Source organism: Lutjanus erythropterus, chromosome 4 (genome assembly GCF_056507025.1).
Source record: "Lutjanus erythropterus isolate fLutEry1 chromosome 4, fLutEry1.hap2, whole genome shotgun sequence".
NCBI lineage: Eukaryota > Metazoa > Chordata > Actinopteri > Lutjaniformes > Lutjanidae > Lutjanus > Lutjanus erythropterus.
The window spans coordinates 25,194,323-25,216,372 of record NC_139320.1 but is presented as its reverse complement, the minus strand read 5'-3'; the positions used below and the strand labels follow the sequence as shown (position 1 = coordinate 25,216,372).

The window sequence follows — 22,050 nt, the reverse complement described above, 5'->3', positions numbered from 1 at the left end:
AATTATTTAAAAATGTTACCCCTTACATTTTATATCCATAAACTCTGTAATTTGAGCTGCAGGTCAGTTTTTTAGCAACCTGCGACCCAAATTCACGAGTGACTGCCCAGGATCTCATCCAAGTTTATATCTTTCATCCAATCATCGTTCCCAGAGCCGGACTTGAGCAGAGAGTCTATGAAGTCTGAGTCCGTGTTGATCCCTGGGACTGTGTTGTCTCCCTCGGGGAGGAAGTCAAAGGTCAGACGGTTGGCCCGGTTGTTCTGGTAGCTGCTTGAGCCAGGACTGGGCTCTGTGAAGCTGCCTGCTGGTACCCTCTGTTCAGGAGAGGCCTGGTTCAGGTTCCCCACTGCTGATGGAGAGCCCATCATCGGCTGGCTCGGTCTTGGGGCTGTGTCTCTTATCGAGGGGTTATGGGGAAGCATCCCAATGTCTGGTGCAACCTGGTTGGGAGGGCCAATGTGTCTCTGTTGGTATGGATGATTTGACATGTCCAGCTGCGCACCCTGAGACTGGAGTGGATTGGGTAGCCGCCTAACGCCGAGTCCAGTTGTCACCTGCTTGCTGGCCGAGCTCCAGCCCATGTTGACATTTTTCATCAACCCTCCGAGACCCTGCCCTGGCACACCCGAGGGGTGCATGTCAGCCGCCGTCCTCGGGTGTTGTACACCTGCTACATTGTTCATTCCAAAAGAATTCCCGTGTGAGTTTGGCGCCAGGAACCTCACCTTATTCTGAGTGAGTCCAATTCGATTCTGATTGTTATGCTGCTGAAACTGGCCGATGCAAGAACTTGGATGACACTCAGTCCCGATGCCAAACCTGCGGTCGGATGGCAAAGAACTCATCTTTGAACCAGGCCTACTGGGGAGTTGACAGGACATGGACTGTCGGTCACCCTCAGGACCACTGTTAGAAGACTGGGAGGAGTTTTGACCTGAAGAGATACAAAGAAAAATGGATTACAATCATGGTCGCTGATTGGCATTTAAAGCTTTTTTGATCAGAAATGATTAGGTTTGGGAAGTGACGAAATACGAACAAAATATGAGTTACTGTATTCCATTACAGTTTAAATTGGTAGAATTCTGAATAAAGTTACTGTCTTTAAAAAAGGGATTACTTTATATGCTTTTATATTATTTGCTCCAAAATTCATGAGAGGCCTGCATTCACAGAAAAAGATTGTAAAAAAAAAAAATTGAGCAACAATTTGCATGCGTGCCACACGAGAGGAGACGGGAATGTCGGGAATGTATTTTTGGATGGACACATAAAGGACATTTTATCCACACACATGGTCGTAACATTATGAAGCAGCGCTCTGCTTTCCATCAGCCAAGCCGCTCTCTGCATCAAAAAATAATCTAATCTGAAGAGGCACCTTGAGGTAAGTTTTAAGTTACTTTTTTTGTCATTCTAGTCCGTTCTGTCATGCTAATGAGGGTCTAATGAGGATGTAGTACGCTGTAAATATTTTAAAGCCTCCTGAGGAAAATTGTGATTTGGGTTTGTGGGCTATACATAAGTAAAACTTGACTTGGTTTGCTTGTTAGTTTAGCTAACTAGCTGACTAATTCTCTTGGCTGAATTCTCCATATCCATCACTAATTATTCCCAAATACGATCTGTTTAGTCAGCACATGATTCACATCATTTCCTTTGGGTGTGTGTTTCAAGCATAAGTGTGACCATATGTGACCTTGTGAGAACAGTAAAGCAAGAGACTACATTCAGGGCGACTCAAACAAGCGAGCTCAGCAAGACAATTCTCAAGTATTCGAAATGCAATCCAAAGTATTTAGATAAGTTACTTAACTTGAGTAATCTAATGGAATATGTTACAAGTTACATTTCTGCGCAGGTATTCAGCAATCTGAAGTGGAATATGTTTTAATAGTAACCCTCCCAACCATGGAAATGAACAATACCTGTGAAGATGCTTCCTTGCTGAACTCCCACCATACTTCTTGACTGCTTGTAATCAGGCGGCGGTCTCGTGAGATGACGACTGAACTGATCATGTGCGCTGTCTTTGTCCTGAAAAGGAAAGACAAAGTTTTGAATACTAATTATATGAATAAGCAATATTTGATTCTCACAAAATCTGAACTGTTTATTGACGTGTGAAAGCTGTATGATGTAAGATGTAGCTTACTGAGTTGCTGATGGTGTGTTGTTGTTGGGTTAGCTGTCTCTGCATGGCCGGAGTTTTGGCGGGGCCTTTTTGCTGGTTGTTGGGTGCTGGGGGCCGCGGCTGCGCCGACATGACTCCTAAGCTTCCATTGGTGGGCAGCCTTGGACCAGGAGGAACACCCTGAAGAGACACATGATGGTTTTACATGAGTCTCAGTGGAACTATTTAATTTTTAAATGTCTTTTTGTCTTTTCTCTGCTAAATGCCTGAAGGATGCAGTAGTGGAAGAAGTTAGTTCTCCAACTTCAGTAAATGAAGAAATACTCCAGCACAAGCAATTTTTAACTGTTTATAAAGCACTCTCAGTTTAATACTGCCAAGACCATCCGTGTGAAGACTGGATTTTTTTGTATAGTTATTATTAATGCCTGCCACCAGGTCGGATTCTCAAGCTTGTTGACATTTTCCCAGGCAAACATTACAGTGACAAGTATGCTAGCCAGTGAAAAAGAAGCTGGAGGAGATATTTACTCAGACAAACTGATTTTTGATGTTTTGACTTTTGTGGTTATGTCAGTGGAAATACACTGCTTTTGTCAACAGGGGCCTCTAAAATCAACAAAATAGAGAAATTCGTACCTTTAAGTAAAAGTAGAAATAAAGTTTTATCAGTAAAATGTACTTATTATGGAGAATGGCTCCCATCAGAGTGATATTTTATAAGGAATGATCACTAACAAATACATGAGAGCATTTTAATGTTGTAAATCATCAATGTGGAGGCAAAACTTTCCATATTACTGGAATGATGGAAGTATATAATGTGTTTTTACATGTAAAAAGTAACTTAATCTGTCAGATAAATGTAGTGGTGTCAGATAATATTTCATTCTGAAATGACGTGAAGTTCAAGTGTCATAAAATGGAGGTACAATTAGCTTGAATCTGTAATTAAAAACAGTACTTGAGTAAATGTACTTAGTTACCTTCCACCACTGGAAGATCTGAGCAAAGTGTAGTGTATGCGGTTGTAGAGAGGCACAAAACCAAGTGCATGCAATAATAGGATGTGACCACTAGAGGGCAAGACTGTACAAGATATGATAGATCTGTTTCAAAGATGCTATTCAACCTCCAGAATGTGGTCAAGGCTACTCCCTCTGCAGATGAAAAAGGGAGACTTGGAAAGAGGCTTTTTTTGGAAGGGGGAGTGCGAGCCCTCCTCAAGGCCTGCTTCTCCCTTGATAATTGTGTCTAAAGAGAGTGGAAAGAATCCCTGAGACAGCAGGAAATATGTGCCAATGGGGAGTTAAGCGCCAGCACCATGACTACCTCCATTTAATAAGCTCTCCTTTACTGATCACTGTGTTGTGTTTGGCAACGAGGCATTCCATCCACTAGAAACCCATTTGGCTCCTGACACTATCACACTGATTAAAATGTTGTAGTCGGCAGCACTCAAATGAAATTGAGCTATTCAAACTAGTTTTTTGTTTGAAGTCTTGTCCTGAGCATGTGCTTTTTACCATCATGGATGTTTGAGATGTTATATGTCCTTGTAATGCATATTTTCTTTAGCTTTTTTTTTTTTTTTGCGGCTGTGTGGGCAGACTATTGAACTGCTCCAAGTAAAACCTGTCTTTCTTGTGGACACAAGGACACCCTCAGTACGCTCAAGCTTCAACCAAGTGTAAGTATTTGTCATGAAAGAGGTTAATGTGCACCAAATCCAAGTTAACATGCACTGTGTATACAACGTCAGTCATTGTGTTGACTTAAAATGTTTCCCAGGGTAAAATGGATTAGAAATCCAACAGTGCATTTAGCAGAAGCTATTACTTAGAGGACTGATTCTTTGCAGAGGATGAATCTCCACAGGGTGGTGACTTTGTGGTCCCCGAGAGAAGAACTGAAAAAAAGAGAGGGAAGTATGTGTATATGAGTGTGTGTGTGTGTGTGTGTGTGTGTGTGTGTGTGTGTGTGTGTGTGTGTGTGTGTGTGTGTGTGTGTGTGAATGATAATGAATGAGACTGAAATTTGGAGAACTAACGAGACAGGATCAGAGAACGAGGGAAGTTGAAACTCATCAGGAGTCACAAGCCATTTCACGAGCTAATATTCGCCTTCTCTGCCTGAGTTCAACCCACACAGTAAACCAAGCATGGCAATGAGGTTACACAGGGACTAAAACATCAAAACAGTGGTTTCTCCTGTTACTCTCGACAGCAGAGTCACTGGCTTTGATTCACTGTATCCAGTTATCGAGCCTGTGAGAAATTGTGACCATAGCAGATATTTTCCCTGCAGAGGTACACTGGAGAGGGCTTGTTCCATCTTTGTTGTAAGAAAAACCCAATGAGGGGTGTTTTAGCATGTACAACTGAGTAATCCTCTCTGTCATCCTGATGTGTCATAAAGCTGTTTTCCATGTTTTTCCCCCCTCTCATTCTTCACAAGCTTGTTGTAAATGAATACCACATGTGGCCCAGGCCTCAGAGAAGGAGCAGAGTGATTTAGTCTCCCATCCTGCGGCAGTGCAGGCAGCTGACAGTGATCCAGGCCCAGCCTTGCCGGCTCTCACACTGCACTTCCTCCAGTCTGGACTCATGACGCTGTCCCTGGGGAGCGCCTCGGCATCTGGACTTGGCTGCAGCTCCCTTTCCCAGGAAACAAGCACTCCCTTCACAGCACTGCTGGAGTGACCTGGTAGGCTCAACCCCTGTGGCCCTGCTCTTATCCGAACTGAGGGATGTGGTGCCACAAGATCATCAACAAAAGTTCAGGAGTCATTATTTACTGTGAGCACAACTTTATCTTAAATGAAAAATATTTAAGACCCTAGTGTTCCGAAATGAGTACTGCAGTCTGCATAGCGTACTGGAGCCACAAACAGTATGTTAAATAGGTTGAATCCCTTTTTAAAATATGATCTATGGTTGAAGCAAGCACCACTTTCTCCCCAGCCTCAAAGCTCAGGCAGACTGCAGGGACACCGAACAAGGGCGCAAGACGAGTGCAACATTATATTTTGACGCTGACAAGCAACAGTGAGTCGTTGGTCAGCTGTTTATAATTGTCAGCTGTCTGTCAATGTAAAGCCAAGCCCATTATCCCAAAAACAAAAGCCCACTGCTGCGAAAATACACACTCTGGAATTGGAGTTGAGTGACTGTCTGCTTTAATGTTTGCCAGACTACATTACATACATACATGACATACAGACATACATGTAACATGCTCAATTTAACTTCTCATCTACTCCTTCTAAAAGATTATCTATGATTTCTTACGACTCATAAACAGACGTACTCATTTGGGGAACATTCAACATTCATTTAAACGCTAATAAACATGAAACAGGTAAACAAAAATAGTTGTTTCAGTTGGAGTGGGAATTTCAAAGGTGATCATCTTGACTGTGAGGCTGGTTTTTATTTCATGTAAGAATGTTTCCTTAATCCCTGATGATGTATGATGATCATTGTATGATTTAGTAAAGACACAAGATATTTCTTATTTAAGCTGTAGTTGTAATTTGGGTTTCTGCATTTCCAGTAAGAAGAGGACTTTATTCTGCAGAAAGCAATTGGCACAAGCTCTTGTTTAGTATTTAAATGGAAAATCTGTAGCTGAAGCTAATCACTGGGATGATGAAACTGCTGCCAAATGTCTGTCTTCACTTGAAAAAAACAGTGTTGTCTTATGCAGAGCAAAAGAAGAAGTCACTAGCGATTAAGTGTTGTAAATGTTAATCTGAATGTAGTTTAGATATAATTAAAATACAAGCACACTTTAGCACACTGCTATAAAGGGATCATAAGTTAAATATACAAAATGGTTAAATTCTGAGAGGCCATTCAGTACAGCAAGTCTGATCTCCATTGTGAAAATTAAATAAAGAGACGAGTGAATAGCTCAAACACACGCACTTATATGGACAGCTGTACGGCATCTATTACTAGCAAATTCAAAGTGTTTGTAAATTGGGAGGAACCCAATACTCTTACCATAGTGCCAAAATTAGGAATCATTTTTATTTTAGAGATAATAAATAACTAAGACCTGTATTTTAATAAAGTTTGATTGCATTTCTTGGTGCTATTCACTGTCATGAAACCCAAAAAGTAATTTTTTCAGAACACAGCTACACTACTGATGTCATGTGACTAGCAACACTAAATTTTGTCCTTGAAATAGCTTTGCCCACCAACCACAGTAACTCAGTTTTCATAATGCATTAGTGTCCTCTACTGTATGCTGCTAGAGAATATATTCATACTTAAAGTGAGTGAGGTATTTTTTTTGTGTGACCTCATAGCTGGAGAGTGGTGGATTTGAATTTTGACATGTTTGACTCAGCAACCGATTATTAAACTGTAAGAAGCTTCAAACAAGCACTAAAGCTCACATCTCTGGCTGTTTTAAAAAAAAAAGGTCTTCAGCTTTGCTCAGTGGGAGGAAGCCCACTGTGAGTTGCTAGTGTTACACGGGCTCAGGGCACTCATTCAGGACCTTTATTTCTCTGGCATTACTAATTCAATTCACTGTGGGAAGAGACTCCACTTTTTTTTCTCCTCTCTGTGAGCTGTCCCCTCCTCATTAGCTGGACTTTTAACCCTGTCGATGCTGACTGCAAAAAAAAACAAAAAAACACCACCACCACCACCAGCCTTTTTCAAACACTTAAATTATAAGGTTACTATTCTTTCTTCTGCACAGTGCCTACACTATCATATTCCTAGTTTCATGTGTGCATATTTCGTTTAGTCAAACAAACTGCACATTAAACCGCAATGTCCTTGGGAAAGCTGTCTCACCAAACTCTTACCCCTAATGAACTCGAGCACAGCCACGTCCTCAGCATTTTAAAGACCAGAGGTGGCTGAGCTTTTACTTTCAGTAGCTGCAGGCTTTGGAAAAGTTTGCTTTTTTAATAATTTATCACAATCCATTTAGAGCTTTTTCATTATTTGAAATCCAGCTCTCTTCTAAGTCTCTTCCCCCTGTTTCTGTTATTTTTAATTATGTACCGATTTCATTGCTTATAATTTACGTTTTAAATGCGCTACATCAATGTTACTACTGATAATCATAATTATATTAATGCTGACATAACCAGTACTTTTACTTAGATAATAATTTTAATTAAAGCTACTGTAAAGAACTTTTCTATTTAGGACCCTGTGGACAAAGGTGGTAGTGTTTTCTCCATCATACCTGCAAAATATACAGTCAAAAATAAATTTATCCTAATAAAAAACTTCTCCTGATTCTTTTTGCTGTCATGGAAAAAAAACAGGGGGCTGCCATTAAGAATAACTGCATAGAAATAGCAAGTCTTTTCATAGATGGTCTCGTTTGCTTATATAGGTCATATAGAAGCATCAGTATTAAAATGAAAGTTTCATAACCAGTTAAAAACTCTTTGTAGTAGCTTTAATATACTGTGTACATAGAAAATATCTAGCACATTATGAAGTCATTTTGAGTCCTTAAAATTTCTGACTTATACATTCAAAGAAAGTAGTGTTGTCAGAAATATTGATACCATATTGTTTCTAAATATCTGAAATGCTTTCAGTACTTGTTTTCTGCAGTATCGATACTCTGGTATCAGCTGCGTTTTCACACTCTCTCTTCTCACTGACACAGAGTTGAACATATCCTGCAATCATGTGGTGTTGTAATATTCTGAAAAATTACTTCCCGGCTGGGAAAACTCATGTGAACCTCCAATTAAGTCAGAAACTCAGAGAGTCATAAAAAATCATGGTATGGGTTGCCAAGTTGTTGTCCATTGACGTCATATACACAGAAACATGGCAGATGAAACTAATTGTTTGGTTTATTAATTCACAAAATGCATATATCATTTTTTGACTCAGTAATTTGTAATGCTCCATTATAACCTTTAGTTGCTGTCCGCATAGAGTGACGTGTTAGCATTAACCCCGATTACAAGTCAGGTCAACCAGTGTTTTAGTGGTGTGAGAGAATGTTATGGTGCAGCGATCATTATTCCACATTATGACTTAAAACTCATGAACACACTGAAGTCGGAGGAACAACTTCCCAACTCATGAAATGGCACCCCCTGCCTCCTCTCACATACTCACAGGGCTGTCTTCTTTTTGTCATTTGTCTCGTTTTCTCAGGCTGACTATCTGTTGTTATGTTATAGCCTTGTTATATTTAAAAAGGTAGTAATGTCAGTTTTTCCTGTGGTATCCACAATGGTATCAAATATAAATATTTTTCAAGGTGGTGTATCAGAGTTAGAAATTCCAGTATTATGACAACACTGATCGAAGGTTTCTGATTATAAAAATATTAAAAATGGAGAAAAGTTTTAAGATGACCAATAAAATGCACAGCCACATGTTCTGTTTAGACTGTAAATGGCTCTGTGGTGTAGTGGTAAAACCGGTTCTGTTTTACCCATATGTGCTGATGTATTTGTCATCCTACCTTGTTTACTTCCATGTCTGTATAACTCCCTCCCTCTGTGTCTCCTCCCACCCTCTCCCAGTCACTCAAGCACTTCCCTTGATCTGTAGAGGTTGTGAGAGCTCTCTTGTGTGGCTCACATTATCATTTCACACAAAGACAGCTACAGATACTGTTAGTGTAAAAATGAAAGAGGGGACGGTCTAAATCTCCCCAATCATAACAAATCAGTGATTCAACCTCCGGCACCAGGCTAAGCAGATTACTGTCATTTTCCACCACTTGTCCCTTGTAGCTAACAACCTCCAATTAGCAAATCCCGCTGTGCATATCTGTGCCCTGACGGGGAGCCACCATGACAAGCAGAGAAATTAGAAGTCCTGCATGTTAATCTACCATGCTCTGGCAATCTGTGTCATCGTCAAAACACTTTCAGGGGAAATACATATTCAAGGGAGTCACAACAGCAAAGGCATAGGCAGCAGCCAGAACAATGACAATAAAGTCCCGAAACAAACAGCACTGCACTGTTGCTGTTTCAGACAAAAGGTTGGCTGCTGCAAGCAAGCCGGGAAAAAAAAAAAAAAAAAAAAGCGATTGATGAGGAAGACTACAGACAGTGAGTTTGACTGCTGTGTATCATGTTACAATACTTTCAGCAGAAACAATGCCATTACATACATCAGTGTATACAGTGTAATAAAATACACAAGCCAGACATTCAACATCGACTGAAAAATAAATAAAATCATACATGAAGTAAAACTTCATAAAAATCGGGGCGCCCCTACAGCTCAGTTGGTGGAGTGTGCGCCCCATGTGCAGAGGCTGTTAGTCCTCTGCAGTGGCCGCCGGTTCAACTCACGCCTGCGGCCCTTTTGCTGCATGTCATCCCCTCTCTCTCTACCTCCTTTCCTGTCATCTCTTCAGCTGTCCCTCTTGGAATAAAGGCAAAAGCCCTAATAATCTTAAAAAAAAAAAAAAAAAAAGAAATGGGGGGTCCATGATCTAATGTGCGTCTAATGTGGGGTCATTGACATGAAAATGTTTGGGAACCCCTGGGTCACACTGTTCGGAATTAGTCAAAATTGTACAGTTAAGGCCACTTTAGTAGGACAATACAGATCGTGGTAACTGCCATTAAATAAGCACATACCTCATAATTTCATTGTATTAGCTGTGTTGTATTTTTGCCATTGTATATTATAGGCACATTTTACTGCATGAAAACCGTGTCACTCCAGTGTTATTAATCCAACTCATACTTGTGATAATCACATACAGTATGGTGGCAGTTGTGGCTATAATATTAAAGGGTTAGTTATTATTGTTAACTGTACTTATTCAACATAGGGTTGTAGGAAGTACTTATATGATGGTCACTGTATTTCCTACAGTAGCTGGTGGTTGGAGTGTCCCCGGTTTGGAGAAGCAGAGGGGAGCGCACCAGCACGGGAGCTAAGCAATGAACTGCTATTGATAGGGTTAGTAGCAAAAAGTATTTTAGCCACTTAAAAAAAGGTCCATGCAAAAAAATCTATATCAGTTTAAGCGTGTGCTAGATTTAGAATATTTTCACTGCTTTTCTTTGCCATCAGACAGCCTTTCTAAACAGGACACTGCTGTTGTGAGCCAAATATTGCTCTCGCCAAACTAACCAAACTCAAAAGGCAAAATCAGTAACTCTCCTCGCCTAATACAGGAGTTGCTGGTCTACTGCTGCTTGATATGTTAGTTTGTGCTTTTGTGTGACTTCGGTGAATCTTAACTAAACAGCGAGAGAGGGGTGATTATTTTAGCATTTGAATGTCCACTGCTATCTTTTGTTGTTAATTGCATAATTTAAAAGTCGACTCTGGTGGGCCTCAAACTCACAACCTTTGAATTACTTCTCCTGTATTCAACTGGAGGTCCAGTGTGCTAACCATTGTGCCACAGAGCCTCTATGAAGACAAATGACTGATTTCACCCATGGAGCTTGGTTGGTTCAGAAAGAGCTGTATTTGGCTTATATAACAGTGGTCTCCAATCAGAAAAGGCTGTCTGATGTCAATGTGGTGTAGTGCCAGTGGCGAAAATATTCTAAATACAGTGTACATGTAAACTGATATCAACTTATTTTTGGTAGGCCTTTTTTAAGTTGCTAAAATAACTTTTGTTGCTGACCCTGTCCACAGCAGTACATTGCTTCGCTCAGGGGCTTGGTGCTTGGCATCTACTGTAGGCAACACACTGACTATTGATAAGTACCTCATAAAACTCCATATGAAATAATCCAAACTATCCATTTAATGTTTACAGCATAGTTGGATCCATGCCACTCATCTGACCTTGTGAAAAAAAAGCATTTCAAGGCTTTTTGGATGTGGTTAAAACCACCCAGTTACAAAGCTAAGCACGAGGCCATGTTGATCTAATTCCTGAAACACTTGGAGATGCAAGGTTTTCACTAAAGATCAATCATGTGTGAAGGAATTTTGTACAGAGCCCTTACCTGTCGCTGTTGTGACACTTTGAATGGCAGCCCTGCAGGAACAGACTTGGGTTGTAGACAGAGAGCCCCTGATGTGGAGATCTGTTGGTTTTGGAAGTGGAGAGCTGAATGTTGTTGATTCTGGCCCGCTGATGGTGACTGTTGCTGCTGCTGGGCTGAAGTCTTGTTCACTGAGCTTGTCATGATAGGCATCGGCTGGCTGGCAGAGTGGGGTGCTTTGGGGCTGAAGTGCAACGTGGGCTTGGTGCTGAGAACCTTCATGTCCAAATGATGAGAGCCATTGTGGCCGTTTGACTTGAAGAGGCAGTTGTTGATCCCTTTGCTCTGGGAGCCAATCCTCTGCTGGCTGAGCGGGGCCGGGCTGGAGACCTTGTCCTGGGGGAAGGTGCTGGTGGAGGAGTGGGTGCTCATGGCAGGAGACCAGCTGGTCAATCCCGCAGGTGTTGTTTGGTGGTGGTGATGGAGGAGAGAGCTCGGCTGCTGCTGGTTTGCTGCCATCTGCTTCAGCTGCTGTGCGTGGGATATTTCTGGCCAGCAGGGCATGGCTCTGGGCTGCCCTGCCTGAGTATTAGCTTTCTGTGACGTGGTGGTAGAAGAAATGCTGGTCAACGTGAAAGAAGGTCCTGCTGAGGCTGGTCGAAGTTGTGACGAGCCTCCATGAACCTGGCCAAAATCTGGGGAGTGCTCCATCTTTATCGGCCTCTCCATTGGGGAACACTGACTGGCAGATGCTCCTGCTGAGCTCGGCCGACCTAGATCCAAACCGAATGTATCATCCTGCTTCAGCATCTTCTCAAACTCCAGGTCATTTAGCGTTGGCACTGTCTTTGTCAGCTCATCGAAAAGATCCTGGAGCTCTGGGTCAATCTGACTGCCACTTTCATCTTTGAAGTCAAAAATCATTTCTGCATTTGACTGGCCACAAGACTGGACGTCAATGGGCTCCTTTTTCATTTCTTTCAGGGTCATGTTGAATATGTCTGACCCCACGCCATGGGGCATCATGTAATTCTTCCTCTGCATGCCCATAGTTGAGGACCCTTGCAGAGAATGAGACTGGGTTAAGGTATGGTTGCAAGGCGCATGTCCAAGGCCACTGGTATCCACACGGACCCGCTTAAAATCTGTTCCCGAGAAACCACAAGAGAGCCCATTCTGTTTGGGTGCTTGTCCCGGTGCATGACCCTCAATCTTCCTTCGCAAAGATCCTTGAAGCTGCAAAACACAACAGAATGGAATTTTAAAAGATTTTAAAAATAGAAACAAAAGACTTGGTACCTTTACCTCACCTTCATTTCATTAATTAATTATTTACATCTATCAAGTCTTACTCTGAATTTCAGTAGACTAACCCTAAAGAAACATGCCCATAACAAGACTTTAATTATTCCACTCTATTCAAAAGCTGTCTTGTGAGCCAATTTAAATCCTGGTGATAGTTCTGAAGATGGGAGCATTAAATTGTACATCCAGCTCGAAGTATCACCATGTAAATTAATCCAATTTCACAATTTGCTCCAAGGTCTGTAGATGCTGTACACTCGACCAACTTGTGAAATTTAGGAAGATTACTTTTATTAATAGACAGCGTTTTCGTTCAGTAGAATAACTTTTGATTCTACAGCAGTGATGGCATCTCAAATGCTTTATTTTGACATAAATCACTCAGTCGCATCGTTTTGTAAGATCAAACAGATACTTTCAGATAAAACACACAAAGCTCTCACATATGTTATTTTAACACTTGCAATGCAGCGACAAGGCAAATGCTGCTCCAGCATTTAGACAAACGTTTTGATATAATGTAGGTTGAGCACAGTGGATGGGCTGAGAAGATAGCTAGGAATCTGATACAGTTGACAGACCGCAGAGAGAAGAATGGAGTCTTTGTTTCCCTAATTTGCATACATTATATTTTCTTCCATTGTGCTGCATTAGATAGCAGAGTTTCTCCTTTGTGGCTGAGATTCTGCTTAACATGCTGGTGTAGATATCTGACTTCCTTTTGTCCTGTCCCCATGCATGTCTTCATTTAAGGTAATCAGCAAAGAGCCACGTCCCACAATTCCACTCAGTAACACTATGCAAAACTGAAGCATTAAAAAGAGAAAACAATGTTTTTGTTTGTATTATTTATGTTTTCAGGAACATATATTGTCAACAAAATAATTTCTTCATGTGTGCCTATGAGTCATTTATAACAATTCACTTGGAAAGAAATTGTCTATCCAGTGGCAGTCTCAGGCACACTGCTGTATACACATAAAAATGACTGATTATCTGACCATCTTTTAATGTGGTGCCTGCATGGAAACAAAATGGCTTTGATTGTACACCAACCTGAACATAGGAGAGGAGTATCAGTGTGTTGCATATTTCACTGTGGGAACAAATTTGAGTCATTTCCACCTGCTGGCACACATTAGATTAAGATGATTCATAGCCTGAGGGTTTGGAGTGAATCCTGCAGTTCACTACATTTCTACTCTGTTCGTGTCTGTATTACTTCTGCTAATGCTCTTAACAATTGCTCAGAGATACATCCACACATTTTAATCAAAGCACAAATATCTCTGTGACTCACCCAGCCCCCTTTATTAAAGCTAATAAGTGTGTGTGTGCATTTCACCATATTGAATGGATGTGGATGGATGATGATGATTATGTTGATAGCGATAGTGTTGCACTGAAAGGCGGAGGGACATTGAAATGATCAATTCTATTCAGAAGATCACATCAGTGGCATTGCATTTAGCTTTCAAAAGCATGATTGCAAATAGATTCATTTGCTAGTTATCATTTGGTTTATTTAGTACATTAGAAGAATCAGCTTGCAAACACTTGAAACTTGCTTCAGCTCCGTAACAACAACCAGTGTGAAGGCAGAAGAAAAACCTAAACAAAAAGAGAGCTGGGGTTCGTATGACTAATGTCAAAGTCAAGCAAGACTGAGCAATGTGTTGCTTTTATTTTTGTCAGCAATATGTTGTTACTATAATACTGCTGCTAGAGGCAGATGCTATTTCAAAATTTTTGTTGATGGTGCATTTATAGACCCCCCGCAATCTGGAAAAAAAAAAATTCCATGCCTGTAGGAAAACATTAATCATTAAAGTATCCTGTTAAGTTGGTCATCATTAAAATATTCTTGTTTGACATGTGACTCAAATCTCATATGTGAGAATGTCTTTTAACGTACCAACAGTGATTTTTCAAAAAAGATTCTGTTTGCAATTGTATTATAACACGGGAAAAAACAACATTTTAATAAACTAAAGAAAGGTGGCAAATATTTTAATTTTATGAATTACCCGACTCAAGGTTTTGAGCATTTAAATAATTAAATTAATAAAAATACATTGAGGGCAATGAATGATCATAATACATTAATAGTCAATTAATTTAATATTAATGCACAGTAAACATGCGCAATGTTGTGCGAGCCAAAAAATGTTAACCATGTCATATGGTCCTATAAGTGTACTGTAATTTAGACTTAAGCTGATTACATTTTCATGCATTTTTAAACAAAATATTAGCTCACTTGACCTTTTATGTATTACAGTTTAAGTAGATGCAATGTGCATGAAAGAAAAGTAAGTTCTATTTTAAAGTTAAATACACTTTGGCACAAACGTAGACCTCAATAAAAAAAAAAGTTCTTGACAGAGACTACAGAGAAAGAAAGAGAAAGACGTCATATGATGTAATGACAGTCTGGCTGGATGATGCCAAGTTAATACAAAGAATTACAGAGTCGCATACAATTTTAACTTGGAAATGTTTCATAAGTTCGTCTACAGTATGTCTCATTCACCAGCTCCCTTTTGCCATCTTCACTGAGATGCAGACTATTAAACATTGTGCCTCTCCACAGACTTCTGGACATCTGTTTTTCTCCAAATGCAGATGAAAACAGGCCTTCTAGTGTGTGCAGCTCATGCACACTTTCTCCCGTTCCACAGGGCTCTTTCTGGAGAAGACAGACAGGAGTACTCCTCATGGTTCAAGGCACTGTCTGAGAAAACACATCATGAATAATGGAAAGGAAAGTGGATGTGTTGCAAAAAGCCATTGTGAGACAGGGTTGCCTCACTACTGCCTCTGTGCCATTTAAAAATGGACTCTAGTCAAGAGCCATTCTCAGTTCAAATCTCAAAGCTTAATCTTTGTGCAGATTTTGTCAAGGTTTAGATCAGTGTCATGTGTGTATTCTGATACAATCTTCATTTGGGTTTAAGGAACCCGAAATGATAGATTTCTTTCTTACATTTCCAACAAATAAAGGACCATCCTTCTCACTCCGCGCTCAATACTCAGAAGCAGTGGCCTCCTAGCTGGCCTGAAATCCTCATGACAGATCTCCAAGTGATCTGAAAATAGATTTTTTGATTAACATTTAATGAGCTTAGAAGCTCTGAATCACTTTGAAAGTGACTCCTGCTGCATGAGAGGCATTATATACTGATTGTGTTAGAGATAAAAGCATAACTGCATACATTCGCTTTCTGTGTTGGCCAAATGTAATTCACCCTGCGTCAAGGTCTACGTTAGTAGTGAGAAGACCATTTTATTAAAACAAAACAGAAAAAGAATTGGTTTTGCTTGAAGTTAGAAAATCTCTCAACTAAACTTCTCACAGCTACAATAAACAGAAAATAACACAATATACCCTGTGTTTTAACGATTTTAATAAGGTGTAACTTGTTGTGGATTAGATCCATTCTTTATTACATAGATTTTGTAAATACTTGATTGTAATTGGTCAATTATGGCATTCTAGGGTCTGTTATTTCTGAATAGCTGACCACTGCTATGAGTAACAGACCGCAGCTTTTGGTCGCAGTTCTGATCATAGATTCTGGAGGACTTAACTGAAGCAATAAAATATATATTTTTTTAGTTTTATTTTTCTTATGCTTGGCAGAGATCATGCAATTATTTGTGTGTGTTTGCTAATCTTGCGTACTACTGGACTGATCAAAGTTTCTGTGCACATTCATGACTGTATGCTGAAGGACCTCTGTGATTCAACAATTTTTGAAACACCTTGGAAACCTTTTTTTCTTGCCTCCACACCAGCCACAAGACAGCCATGGTCACAAGTATTATGTTTTTGGGTCATTAAAAATGTGGTGCAAATGTCCATTTGACTCAAGGATGAATTGATTAGATTTTTGTGGTCAAAGGTCAAAGGTCACTGTAACCTCGCTAACCTTCCTTCCCAGTGAACACAATATCTCAGGAACACTTGGAAGGAAGTCCACTTGGACTCACATAAATGTATAATAGCATACTAGCAGTGCTAGAGAATAGCCACTCACTCTACTTACTATTTAAATGACAAAATAAATGTAATTATAATCTGTTTCCGTTACTAATGAAAATTTTGGTGATTTCAAAGGGGTTGCATCCAAATATTTTCTTCTGGTAGCCTGGTGGAGATTTGAACTATACTGGGCATGCTCCTCTAGTTAATTCAATATTTTGTGTCAAAAGCCATGTAATAAGCAGGATAATGTACAGTGAGCAGGTCATTATGGAGATATAAACCCTGTCAGGTGATTTAAACCTCCCTATTCTGCATCACACCGTCAGAATATATTTTGCCATAATACCCGATCACTGTACTTCATCCCTTATATGTGCCTTTATTGTATGAACTGTAGGCAAATAATTTTAATAAATCAATGAATGAATCGAGAATGGATTTCCTTTTTGAACCTAACCTTTTCAATCCTGCTTATTGATGCCCTTTGACTGTGGCAGTGAGGAACCTGACCTTGGCCTTGTCAACAGAAGCTATCTATTCCTGGGAGCTGGAGGGCTGGTAGCTCGTGTGTCAAGCTGAGCAGTGCGGTGATGCTGAGCACTGTGGATGGGGCTCCGGGTGAGCCATCACAGGGATGCAACACCAGGCCTCCTGGTACCATCTGTCAGTCCAGTGGCACAGCCCTCAGAGCCATGCATGCTTGAAGGATATAGGTTTGAGAGTGTTCGAAGGTTTTGTGTCTGTGTTTGAGTATGAGAGTGCGGCTCAACAAACGACGGAGCTCGCCAGTCTTTAATCTATTCACCAGAGCCTTGAAACATGTTGCAATCTGCTCCTGTGAGACTTAGAAACCTTCCTCTCAGCAATTGACATGGAAAAAACAGTCTCAAAATAAAGGAATAAATACGACTATTGTGTTCCTAGGGAGACATAATATTTATTCGGTTCTGCAGGTTGCATACTGTTGCAAGAGGGGATTTCAGCTCATTTATTGCCAGATAAGAAACCAGAGCCCTAAGACCAGTGCCAATGATCAGCTGTCATACAAAATTCAGCTATATGCTTGCAGAATGCTGAGAAAGTGGAGAGGGCTCAGTTTAATTATGGGGTTTCTACTAGCTGTCTAAAGCTGTAAGCCATGACGCCACAGTATATCCAGAGAAATTGAATAGAACACCCTGGATAACATGACATTTTTAATTATTTAAAAGAAGGTAAGGAAGCTGAGGCTGATGTTCACAAGATAATTTATAGTTTCAGTCAAATCAGGTCAGGGGTGCTGTCAGATTCTGCTTTGACTTTCTTGTAAACAGTTTTCATTTGTAATTTTTATTTGTTATCAAGTCGTGGCTTGTTTTTATTGAGCACATTTCAAGCAACACCAAAGTGTGCACAATGTAAGAAGAAAAACATTTTTGATAACCATGATTAGATTTTGCATTTTTAGTTTGAGTTTAAGGTACAGTTGTTTAGCTTTAAGCCTCACATAGATTAAATTTAGAGACACAATTTACATAGCACTTAGAATAATCATAGTAATAAAATGATAATAGTCATGTAACTTTGAGGAGCGCACTTAAGCAGAAACAATCAATTATAACTGAACTTTTATCTAAAAAAAACATGCTACACCAGCATATATGGTGTGTGGTTATGCCAATCCAGCAGGAAATAATGGACTAGATAGCAAGTGAAGCTAGGTTTAGAGGCCTCTTGGAAATCTTGGCAACTACTTTTAACATTAAATTAAAACAATTTTCATTGCATTTTGGTGGACAAATTCATGCCTGACAAAATGGTTACATCAGTAGGCTTGATCCTTTTTTTACACAGTAAATTTTAAAATTGAGGGTCTACACTTGAAATGTAACTCATCATATTCCCTCAACAAAAGAACCATATATAATCTGTTTCTACAGGGCATGAGCCATAAGGTTGCACAGGGATGTGAGCATAGGTTCATGGTGTGCTTCCCTAATCAGGCTGGCGCGTGTTGGGACGAAGCAGCACACTGCAGAGGTGGGCTACTTTTGGCTCATCAGCACTTTGCATCCCCACACTTCCTGACACAGTTGTATTAGATTGAGGCTGCCCTCCAGAGAGCAAGCAGGAGAGAAGGATGAGCAGCAGCAGCGGCAGCAAGAAAAAAAAGGAGAGGCAGCTTTGTGGCAGCCTCTGGGAAATGGGAAGAGATGATAAGAGCTCCTTTGAAGAGAAATCATCCATTATGTTTACTGAAGGCAGATTTTTTTTAACAGTTAATGTAGCTCAGCTCCAACATTCCATGGAGAAACTTTCTATTTTAATAAAAGGCAGCTTGCACACAAAAAAAACTTTGTTGGAGACACTTCCCATTCAAATATCAGATGCACAGATTTAAAGCCAGGATTCCATTAGGTCCTTGCTTTGACATTCCATTTTTTCAGAGGGAGTTTAATGTGATATCACTGGGTCTAAAAGAGGCAGCAGGAGGCAACTCTGGAGATATGCATGGACCCTAAAGAAATTTTTTGGTGCCGCTCAAAAAAAGCAGGGTGCCCCTACAGCTCAGTTGGTAGCATGTGCACCCCAGCAATGATGGTATCGCTGCAGTCACCGAGAGACGCTTCTCTTAGGCTGTTGTGAAAAACCCTTACTAAAGAAACCCAACCGAGACAGTAACCAACTTTGGGCCAATATCTAACCTCTCATCCATTAGTAAGTGACTTGAAAAGGTGGTTTCAGAGCAAATAAACTCCTTTCTTAAAGAAAATAATATCCTAGAGGAATTTCAGTCAATCTTTAGAACAAACCACAGTTCTGACTAAAATAATCAGCAACCTCACACTAAACACCGATAAAAATAAGGCCTCAGTTCTTGTTCTTTTAGACCAATGTCCAGCCTTTGATACGATTGCCCATGATAACTTAATCAATCATCAAATCAAAAACATGAGAAAAATCTGACTGATGCCTTTATTTCTAGCTGACTCGATTACTGTAATGCACTTTTCACTGGTCTACTGAGAAAAAACAGAGAAACTTAAGCTCATCCAAAACTCTGCTGCATGGTTATTAACCAGAACCAAGAGAAGAGAGGACTAGTCCAGTTTCAGCTGCTCTGCACAGGCTTCCTGTAGCATTTAGAATTGATTTTAAGGTCCTCCTCCTTAAATACAAAGCCCTTATTGGGCTAAGACCAAGTTACATTTGGCTTGTTCCCTACCTGTCATCAAGAACACTGCGACCGTCTGCAGCTGGTTTATTGGATGTCCCTAGAAACAGCTGTAAGAAAGTTGGGGATGCAGCCTTTGGCAGTTATGCCTCAAAGCTCTGGAACAAGCTCTCAACAGATGCCAGACAAGCCAGCTTGCTAAATATTTTTAAAATAAAGCTAAAAGGTTATCTCTTCACTTTAGCCCTTAACTACTTGTGACTTTCCTGATACAGGTCTGGGACTACATGCCCATTTCCTTGATTTTTTGCATTCCATATACTATATTTATATTTTTAACTTTAATTTTTTTCTTTTTTTTTTTCTTTTTCCATTGTATTCTTCTACCATTTTTTAAATCTTACTCTTGCAAGTATTATCAAGTGGGTTTTATCCATATGAAGATGCATTTTATGTATTCAGCTATAATCTTAACTTATATTTACATGTTGGTTTTACTTTTGATTTTATTTTACATTAATTATGGCATTATATTCCTGTTTTTAAGTTCGTTCTATGCTTTTTTAAGCACTTGGTGCATGTAATTTCTTTGTTGCAAAGTCTTTGGTGTGCATCTCTTGAATAGGTGGTGGTACAATTTTACAGTGCTCACTATAATAATAATAATAATAATAATAATAATAATAATAATAATAATAATATCATTATTATTATTATTATCATTATTGCTTGTGTGACTACATGCTAGTATGAAAACACATCAGCCTTTGGAGGGGAAAAAGTCATGAGATCACTTACACCACTGTTGGGGGTGTAGATTTTCACAGTACAGTTTTACTTTCTTGACTTGTAAAATTGTCTTTTAAATTGACAAACATATGTGTAATTCATGGCACAATTCAACCGGGATCAACATTGTCAACTCCCTCGTCATAGACTACTGCTGATATCTTTTTTTCAAAAGTTAGGTCCCATGATGGCCCTCAGATCCCCAGGATGGAGGGATAGCAGTGAAGTGATCCTGGGAACAAATATGGGGTGTGTGAGTGTGTGTGGGAGGGGGGAGGCAGACTCTGTCAAGGCATCACCGCAGCACCAGCTAGGCCACGCCACTGCAGACGTACCATAGGTCACCAACATTGCAGTGACAAGCCGTCACATCACATCACCCATGGCCATGTGGCTCACAGAGCTCCTGACACTGCTGTCGCCTCTCATCTACATGTCATTCTTAACCACAGAGACATTTACTGAGGAGGACTGAGGGCTCCCCAGACTCAGGAGCAATCCCATGCACCATGCACCACTGTATAGCTTGCAGAGTAAAAGGAATCCCTTCAATAAATGATTTAAAACAGTAAACTACATGATGTGTTTGAATAACAGAGCAAACTGAAAATCGTCCCCTGGTTTAACTTTCACATCTCTATCTCACACTTTAGCCACATAATATTTTTTCCTATTAAAGACAACTGCTACCTTTGTCCTCAGTTATTCTGAAAGAGAGAAAGTCAATAGACAGGAAGATGTCCGACCATTTAACAAGCCTGAAGCTAGTCACAGACAACCATAAAGCTCTTGCCTGCCAACTGCATATAGGCTAAGCTGCTATTGTAGCGCAAAGGGTTTAATTTAGTGGTAACACAGGCTTAAATTCTCATTGGTCCAACACCCAATGTGCTGGAAACACCCTCTATCAGCACTTGCCATTCCAATCCACATCTGAAGCTGCATTCTGTGCACCAAAACTGAAAGGATATGATGCATCTATGATGACATGTTTCTTTAAACTGATATATGTGCACTGTGTCTGCTTAAATGTTTGAGGCAGGAGGTAAGAAACAATTTTCAGGCTGGGAAACTGCTTGAGGGTGTGGGAAGGTTAACATAAATCAAAACATTAAAGGATTCTTAAGAGCAAAGGCTTAAGAATAAGAAATTATCAATCCTTGCAGACACCAGAGGTCACTGTAAGCATGAAAAAAATTAAAGACAAATCCTCAAGTTAACAATCCTAGATGTTAGGATTAGTTATGTATTACATAAGAGGAGGTAAACCAGGATAATAACACTGAAAGTAGGTCCTCACACAGGCTGACATTGGTTAACACATTAGGTTCCAAAGATCTTTTTAGCCTATGTCACTACACACAAATGTAACGAGTGCAGAAGTGAACCTAACGTGAAAAAGACACCACATGAGGTAAGACAATCTGCAAATTTTAGGTTCTCTGTAAGCAAATCCCCTGATAAACAGGTCTACAGCTCTCCTAGAGTGTTTGTAACCTTAAAAGGCCATTGCCATACAACCACAAGTACCTTTTTCCCAGCAACCGTCAAACACAAGGCCTGCCTCCGGTCATGCCACAGGAAAAGGCCCATAAGCAGGGAACAAGTTCCCTTCCTGTTTTCAAAGACGATTCCTATGGCATGCAGAGCCGTTTCCTGCTCGCTAGGCTCATTTCACCATCTCAAACATCTGGCTGCTCTTCAGCATGCAGCTGCAGCACGGTGAGAGCCAACAGTGCCACTGCTGAGTTGAGCAA

General features: G+C 40.2%; 1 protein-coding gene across 1 annotated transcript in view; it reads right to left on the bottom strand.

Moving 5' to 3' along the window:
- maml2 (mastermind like transcriptional coactivator 2) overlaps positions 1–22,050 on the bottom strand; it is a 47,197-nt gene continuing 25,147 nt past the window's right edge. The window contains exons 2-5 of the mRNA XM_084717422.1: positions 11,079–12,293; positions 2,159–2,317; positions 1,932–2,040; positions 1–937 (exon numbers count right to left, since the gene is read on the bottom strand). Coding sequence (XP_084573548.1) covers positions 93–937; positions 1,932–2,040; positions 2,159–2,317; positions 11,079–12,293 — 2,328 coding nt within the window. The 3' untranslated portion in view covers positions 1–92. The remainder of the gene's footprint in view (positions 938–1,931; positions 2,041–2,158; positions 2,318–11,078; positions 12,294–22,050) is intronic.